The sequence below is a fragment of the Macrobrachium nipponense genome, chromosome 18 (genome assembly GCF_015104395.2).
Source record: "Macrobrachium nipponense isolate FS-2020 chromosome 18, ASM1510439v2, whole genome shotgun sequence".
NCBI lineage: Eukaryota > Metazoa > Arthropoda > Malacostraca > Decapoda > Palaemonidae > Macrobrachium > Macrobrachium nipponense.
Genome location: NC_087211.1, coordinates 55,800,081 through 55,809,420, shown reverse-complemented (window position 1 = coordinate 55,809,420; position 9,340 = coordinate 55,800,081). Strand labels below are relative to the sequence as shown.

General features: G+C 37.9%; 1 protein-coding gene across 3 annotated transcripts in view; it reads right to left on the bottom strand.

The window, feature by feature from the left end:
* Positions 1-9,340, bottom strand: part of LOC135197087 (phosrestin-2-like) — a 265,329-nt gene that overhangs the window by 74,894 nt on the left and 181,095 nt on the right. For all 3 annotated transcript variants that reach the window (XM_064224042.1, XM_064224043.1, XM_064224044.1), the window contains one exon: positions 8,576-8,666. In XM_064224042.1, coding sequence (XP_064080112.1) covers positions 8,576-8,666 — 91 coding nt within the window. The remainder of the gene's footprint in view (positions 1-8,575; positions 8,667-9,340) is intronic.

The window sequence follows — 9,340 nt, the reverse complement described above, 5'->3', positions numbered from 1 at the left end:
AATCATATGAAGGTCCGAATAACCCTGGATAAGGTCCGAATCAGCCTGGTCCGAATCAGCCAAGGTCCGAATAAGCCCGTTCCCCTTTTATCTTTCTTATGTTTGTCTGCTGTAGAAAAAAATTCACGAATGCCTCAGTATTTCAGTAACAATGATCAGGAAAAACGTCACAAGAAGAAAGTTCATTGTTGTCATACGCAGGTCTGGTGTCCTAAGGAAACAGGAGATTTCATTTTCCCTATTACGTTGTTGTGTAAGCCAGGCAGACGAAGATAAAGATAGCAACCTTCAACGATGGCTAATATGTTTACGGGTTCACAGTACCCGACAGAGAGAGAGAGAGAGAGAGAGAGAGAGCTGTTAGACCAACTAGACGAAAACAAGTCCCTGACTCTTTGGCCCCCGCCCCCCCTGCCCCCAGCAAAACAATGGGGGCACCAAACAAAAGAAGACAGATGTAAGGGACGAAATCGCATCTTGATTGGCTGGGGAACGACTCTGTGACATTCCTCCGGAAGGACACTAAATTTACGGAAGATGATAAAGCTTAAACGACCAGGGGGGTAAGGGGACCGGGTGGTCTGGGATGGGGGTAAGGGGAAAGGGGGAAGGGGCGATCGAATTTCATTGGCCAGATATCTAAATGCGTCATTACTCTCCTCGACAGAGACCGACGTCTGGTGGTTCTTTATATGGGTCAGCAGTTCGATGACAACGACGATAACAACAGGGAGAAGAGAAAATGATGACGACGAATATTTTCCCTGAGGAATGACGGTGTCAAGAGGCCATCTCAAATCGGAGAGCTATTTACATTTACATTACTACTGGAAACCTGGCGAATGGCAACAAATGCACTTCGCATGGGATTTATTTCGTTAGCGCGAAAATCCTTTTTATTGTGACTGTGCTCTTCTACGGTATAAAATATCCGACGTGAGTTTGTTTAGTTCAAAATACGGTTGGAATAAAGAATAATTGCTTCAAGAAGAAAGAAAGAAAAAAAAAGAAAGAAAGAAAAATACACACACATATATATATATAATTATATATATATATATATATATATATATATATATATATATATATATATATATATATATAAACACAGCAACTAAAATAACGCCTTGATGTATAAATCAATACGCATCGTCTCCAGAAACTGCGATAATCTTTCTTCTGTATTTCTGAAAAATGATTCTTGCCTTGGATAGTGTCCTTTTTGTAAATTCTTATTTTGTTGCTCCGATGCAAACCATTCTGGAGCTTGCCCTGACTGCTTGTCTAGCTAGTCATAACTTCAGTGATTGATCCGACTCATTCAACTAAGTAAGCTCTTACATATTCCAAAATATGACGATGAATTCCAGTGCAAAAACATAACTCAGCCACACGAACGAACATATTCACACTCCTGCACATGCGCAGGGAACAGTTGACATGTTTCTGAGTGGGAAAGCACAAAGAAATTAGGTAGAAATTTAAAGTAAAGAGAGCCAACTCAGAGAAGCCTCACTAGTGTTACGGAGTGTGTGTGCCTACGTCTCAAAATCCAGGAAGAACAAAGCCCGATTTATGAATTCTTAACCCAAAAGAAAGCCAAAAGCAATTGCGCAAAGAGACGTTGGTTTGCACCAGCGGCGTCTCATTCGAAAAGTATTATCATTGAGAATTTTTCCAGAAAGGAATTAATTTTTGCCATGGCCATGATTCATCGTCTCCTGTACAATGCCATCTTGAAAATAATACATCAGCAAATAATAATAATGAAAAAATCAAATTTTGATTACGACAGTGTCTCATCCAATATTAACGTGAAATAAAGATAAGAAATCTTTATCGTGGGCATGAGAAATTATATTTTTCGTTTATCATGGGTACGATAAATTATATTTTTCGTTTATCGTGGGTATGATAAATTATATTTTTCGTTTATCGTGGGTACGATAAATTATATTTTTCGTTTATCGTGGGTACGATAACATTATATTTTTTCGTTTATCGTGGGCATGATAAATTATACTTTTCGTTTATCGTGGGTACGATAAATTCTATTTTTCGTTTATCGCGGGCACGATAAATTGTATTTTTCGTAGACGGTATCATTCAGAAAAACAAACAAAGTTACCCCCTCGACCAATGAAATCTGAATTTTGCATAGCAGGTACTTTTCCTGACCTGCAGGAATGAATGCTGTAAACCCTTAGGAAAGCTCGCCTCTGATTATATTGGCAATTCAGTTAAGTGACGCTTAAAGGTTTCTGGTTCTGTGCCCCTGAAGCCAAGAACAATAACCAAGTAGGAAGTCTGTGTGGAATGAAATGAGAGAGAGAGAGAGAGAGAGAGAGAGAGAGAGAGAGAGAGAGAGAGAGAGAGAGAGACCTGATAGGATAGAAAAGGGACGTCGCCGGCCATCGATTACGTAGATGGTAGTCTCAAGAGATTACAATCTATGTAATCAATGACGAAGGGCAAACCCTTCACGAACAAGTGCAACTAAAGCATTTGATACAGGCTTCTTTTAATTAAGGCTTAAACATGTGATTTCAACAAGGTAGTCCCGAACAATTCCATTTCATTAAGAACCCGTATATCTATCTATCTACCTATATATTATATTATATATATATTATATATATATATATATATATATATATATATATATGATACTATAATATATATATATATATATATATATATATATATATATATTATATATATATATACACACATATATATCTTTTTGTCCAAAATCCTTCAAGAGTCACACAAGGTTTCTTAATTGCAGTAAATCTTGATGAACTTCTTTTAATAGGCTTAACGTCATATAGGGCAGATATATGTAGCAATGCTGTTTATCGTATTATAAGGTATTGGCATACAACAATTAGCGCGCATGTCCTCTATAACACCAAAACACTATCGATTGAATCCTCAGACTCTGAGTAAGGCGAACAAGTAGAGAAATAATTACCGGACGTTGGAGTGGCTTTCAATGGAGTTTTAACTTCAGTGGCTCAACTTCTGTAATGAACTTTTCGCCTACACTTTGGGTAGTGAGGTGTAGCCTGTTTTCCTTTGATGCTTCGAAAAGAGCGCGTATTGAGAGTAGTACAGCCCTTTAGCCTAAAATGATTTCTTTAAAAGTTGACTCAGTATGAGACTAACTTGTCGTGACCACATATTCGGTAGTGTGAAGTGGGTCTCTTAGTGAATAGACTTCCCCTAGAAATTTGAGTCAGCGCTATTATAATCTGCTCATAAAAAATTTCATAACTGATTTCCAGCCACTGTTGGATATGAATGCAGAACTACTTAGATAATGATATCATTATTTTTGAATAATTCTGGCTGCTGTCCAGATATTTCAACCATCCACATACTATTTGCTACTGTTTGAACTTTACTTTCACACTGAAGCAGTTTTCTGAACGAAAAACGAGAGGTCTGATATTTTCAGCGTTTAAGAGAAAGATTTTGTGTATCCATCTCTTACTCTCCATTCCAGTCCCTTATTTCACAGCAGTGAAACTTTATTTCTTATCAATTATAATTCTATGATACATCTAAACAATATTGATTGCGTTATATGACATTATTTCCTTTATTATAGTGACTTGTTTAGTTGATCTAAAACATTAATCTCATATCTGAGGCGCTTCTAGGAGCTCTCTGTTTTCGAATTGAATGTAAAATTTTTGCTGGTCAGTAATCTTCCCTTTTTTCCTACTTCAATTTTCATTTGTCTGCGTTCACGTGTCCGTCCTCTCTCGCAAAGAAACACCAACAATTTTGTGTCATGGTTAATAACTTCTTGACAGGGGGAAGTCAGTACCCATTTCTCTCCGTGTCGAAGGAATGCTGCTGATATCAATCGATAAGCTCCCTGAAAGTAAAAAAGTGCTGAGCTATTCACAATGAGGGCCCCATCACTCTGAAGTTCCAAAAAGAGAGGAAAGAGCTTTTTTGTTTGGATGAAATGTTGAAGGGGATTTCACACTGGTAGACTTCAGGTTCTTTATTTTCTGCAGAATACGCGTGAGAGACTGAAGTCTCACGTGGGGCTTCACTGACACGGAAAATCAAAGACATTCCAGCAGCTGTCGAGAAAAGTCTAAATTGTACTTACAGAAAAGTAGGTGGTAACATTTCAATGAGGGAAAAGCAGGCAGAAATTAGATGAAGTTCTTAACAGATATAAAAAAAATGTTACCACAACGCCCTTAAAAACCTTAATTTTCGTTTTTCTACTTTTCAATGAAAGTTATTACAGCAAAAACTGATACACACCACGTGCTTTCTGGTCACCTTGAGATCATGACCATCGTCTTGGCGGAATAGGGATCATTGCCTGTGCCATGGAAGTCATAACCAATCACCTCCGCACCTAGAATAGCAATGGACGCTACCAGAGAGAAAGACAATGAATGGAATACCTTTTCAAGGGACGCCAGCCCGAAACGAGTCGAAGATTAAAAAAAATGAGTAACTATTGAGGGTAAGGTATAACAACAAAACTCTGTTTTTCATAACATTACACTTTATCTGCATCTAATTCAGCGGCAATTCCTCCACCTTCTTGTCACTAAGGAAGTCTTATTCCTTGTAATTAGTCTCACGATTACCAACACTTGAAATATCGGATCTTTCCTTGATTGTGACCCCTAACAAAGTTCGGGGGTCGTTATTTAGGACTAATACTTCTTGGGGGTCGTTATCCTTATGATATTTACAGTCTTTTGTTTATGTTTTTACGGTCATCCCAACGATCTCATACTAAACACACCGCAAAGGTGGATACATACTGGTTACAACCCTTGCGGGTGACAGTGATCCAGGAATGATCCGAAATATCAAACTGAATGAGATCTTTTATTTCTGGGACCCCATGACGGCAGTAGAGTGCTATTTCTGTTATCATTTTGCAGTTCAGGAATAATTCCCCTCTATACAAGTCACAACCCTTCATAAGAATTTCTGTCTTGAGAGACTACATTAGCGTCCAAAACCAATAACACACGAAGACAGTATATATTCGTGTAGTACTTCCTACAAGATCTAATTGACTTCTAGCACCTGGAGGCGCTTATTTAGTAAGTAAAATTATATCCATCTAACAATTAAATGTTAAAGAAAATGAAAAACACAGTACTATGTTTTAACGTAATGTCTCATGTAACCAGCTTCCATGCACGTCGGCACTTCCAGCTGTTTATATTTTCTCTCGCTTTTGAAGCAGTGTTACCAGGCAATGGCATCGTTCTGGCTCCATACTCGGTCGGTCAGTATAGTGGAACTGGTTATGGAAACAGTGTTTGCTCGCCAAGCAGTGCCCGCTAGTGTGGACAGGGCCCAAGTTATGTGGAGATTTTGGCTGAATACCAGCCAAGAACCGATTTTCATTTGTTGGAGGTATTGCGAACCATTTAAATAGAATTTCGCTGCTGAATCATGTCAGTGTTATATAAAGTATAAGCAAGCAGGAAGATACAGAGAATATACCCCTTTAATTAATATGCCATAAGGGAACAGCGAGCTCACCTTCCACAATGGCCAGGTTGTTGAAAATACGAACTTTGCAACTGGTCGTTGAAAAGAGCGCGTAACCGTATTATTCCACACACACCCGTTTTAACTCTTCCATTTATTCATATCTCCCAATTTAAATGATATCTTCCTGTTATATTGTTAGTCTCCCGTATTTCGTCTTTCTCTCGTGCTTTCCCTCTGTCCTATTTATCGTCATCTGCTTATACTCGCACTGTAATGCATCTCTTTTTACGACGATAATAAACACGAACGCACATTGCCCTTTGAGTCCTTCGTCCTCAGTCAGTTGCTAGGTACGAACACACGAATAAGAAAGAAAAAATGACGTCACGCCTACTTCACAAAGGTACCATACAAGTTGCCTTAATCCGACAGCAACTCGTCCCTCCCTCCAGTCTTGATTCTTCGAAACAACCAAAGGGTTCCAGAATGAAGGAGGCTCTTCAGTTCTCTCTCTCTCTCTCTCTCTCTCTCTCTCTCTCTCTTGTATAACGCATACAAATTTAAGAGAAACGTAATATAAGATTCACTGATACGTACATACGGAGAAACAAAAGTACTTGAAGTAAATGGCTTCTCTCTCTCTCTCTCTCTCTCTCTCTCTCTCTCTCATACGCTCATAACACAAATAATTAAAAGCATGCACAAACAATAGCAATTTACTTGAAATGTAAATGATGGACAAAAACCTGGCTTTTCAACTACTTGATGTTTCACCATACACGGACACCTTCACAGCAGAGAACTACTACTACACTTATTAGGGAGAGGGACTTCACGAGCTCCCTCTGTCCTGCCACTTATACTCCAAAGGATGTGTGAAGGCTTTTGAAGGACTCTCAAGAGGAAGACGACTCGCAATTGTCGCTACTCGTACAGTACTTCAATCATAAAAAGTGAGTTTTGTAACAAAACCACATTTGGTTTCAACGTAGAAAATAACACCCACGTACATGGAATATCTACCCTATCTCACCCTCACCTTCTCAGTCACTCTATCTCAGTGTCTGTATATACCAGCATATATACAATGTATGTATTATGTATTAGTAGTAAATGTATGTATATTATATATATAATACAATATATATATATATAATCTATAAATTATATCAGTGCATGAAAATGTAGGGGATGCCAAACAAAACTGAAATAACATTATGTAAGGGGCCAATGGACGTAAATTATTGGTACATACTTAATAAGGGCACATTAATTAACTAATATATGTATATATATATATATTATATATATATATATATAATCACACATATATATATATACACACATATATATATATATATATATATATATATATATATATAGTTAGGATGCTTGCGTATATAAATGTCTTATATGATATATGTGTGTATATATATCATATATGGTGTATGTATATATATAGGAGTGTGGCTTGCGTGTATAAAATGTGTTTAAAATATGTATATGTGTATATATATATATATATATAATACAACTAGCATACACCTGTTTTATTCCCCAAGTGATTCTCCCTTCCAGTTTCGTATAAAGGAGTTAGGGAGTGTTTGCCCCTTGCGTGTAATATAAATGTGTTATTAAATTTGTATAATGTGTATTATTATATATATATATATATAATATATTATAATATATAATATATATATATATATACAAATAGCATACCACCTTTTATATTTCAAAGTGAATTCTAAACTTCCTTTCCAAGTTTCCGTATAAAGTTGAAGGACCGATTGGCGGAGCAACAGCGGGAATGACAACAATAAGACTTTCCAGTCGCCCCGATCTCCCTCCCTCGAGAGGCTCAAGACCTTATCAGCAGCGACGTCTCGCCCTTGAATTTTGTAGATGCTATGGGATTCACCGACCAGGAATACTCGAGACACCGTCTTTCATCCGATCAATCTTTCACGGAACATCAAGTCCCAGACTCACAGAATTTCTCTCCCGGTCAGAAGCCACCAGCGAAGAGACAGACGCTTGACTGGAGTAAGACACCACATCCTGTCGCTTGAACTCCCCGAAGGAATTCAAGGACGACGACAACGAGAACTTTTCTCCCAGATGGCCTGAGGAGGTCCTAACGTTATGGTCCTTCGACATTTTGTAGAGAGAGCTACCTTGAACCATAAAGGCCAGGCTTTAGATCCGGCCACAACGGAGGCATACCAAGACTAGTACTACAGAAAACTGCCAGTGCAGAATGAACCCGCCGTGCTGAAGGAAACGACTAATCTCTAAATACTGCCTCTATCTAAGGCTTATCTTAGTCTTTGTCGGTGAGCCGTTGCGTTTACCCAGCGGATACTGCCAGTCCAGTATCCTATTACCCTATTCCTAGCGGAATCTACACGTTTCATCGCAATAAAACACACACATATACATATACATATAAGTATATATACTTGCTATGTATATATAAAAAACCTACTTATACTTGAAATCCTGAATTAATATAAAGAGTTAGTCCAGCAGTGGCAACTATGTAATTCACAGATAAAGGTTATCCTTTTCCGGTCACAGTTAACAAAATGGTTTACACTGTTGATAATCACACAATACAGTACCTCACTTGAATTTCCATAATGTCCTCTTCACTTCTCTCGAATTTTTTTGCTTTTTTTTTTTTTTTTGAGACGCTCGTCACTACAAAACCTGAAGATCCAAGTTCAAAGAAATTTTTGGAAGTAATTGTGATGTCCGGAACCCAGGTCCCATAATCACAATGAGGACGACCTCATTATGATTATGGGACCTGGGTTCGTTTTCCCGGTACCGGACATCACATTTTCTTCCAAAAATTTCTTTGAACTTGGATCTTCAGGCGTATCGTACCCCCTCCCCCCCGAAAAAAAATAAAAAAAAGAGCAAAGAATTCGAGAAGTTAAGAGGGCATTGTGGCTATTAGAATTTCATATGTATCTGGTAAAAATGACCAGTAGATTCCACACACCCACACCCACACCCACACCCAGACACACACACACATATATACACATACAGTACAAGGGACTTATGTACTTACTTTGTTGCAGAGTTACGGAAGCCGGGGCATTTTTCGGAAGTTGCAAGTGGAAGGGATAGGAATTAGCGCCGAGTTTTTTGTGAAGTCTGTCCTGTAAAGAAAACGGAAAACAAACATTTAGTAAATAATGGCAAAAGAATGTCATACTGGTAACTCTGGGACTTTAAATAGGAAAAGCTTTCCTAAAACACAGTCAAATTAATATAAACATAACAATATTTAAAGATTTGTAATTTTGGAGACATTCACAGCCTCGGATCAATTCCCTATGAGCTTTACCATACATTTTAAAACAGCGGCTGTCTTTTCCATTGCAGGCTAATGTTCTACAGCAAAAAGTACAGTGACAGGACAATCTCCGTAATTATAAAAAGTGCAGTAGTTTCTGACATCACAAGTGATATTTATATATTCTCTCTATTGTTTACAAACGATTTGGGCTTTTCAAATTGAAATGTATAAAACATTTTTCTTAAAAAATTAATTGGCCATATGGAATTTCAGGTCTAGGCCTAGAAAACGATGTAATGACTACTTCTTTTGGGAAGAAACAAAGTTTGCCTTGACTCAGCTCCCCCCCGGATATAGTCTTCCTTGTAGAATATGAGTTCTAAACATGTCCAGCATTTTGTAGCTATCCACAGATCAGCAACCTTATTTCCTCGGATGCGTTCAAAACGACGCTCATACGGGAAGGGATGTAAACCAATTTGAAACCCGGATCATCAGAGGCTGGAAACGCCACATCAAACATTCGTCCAAAAC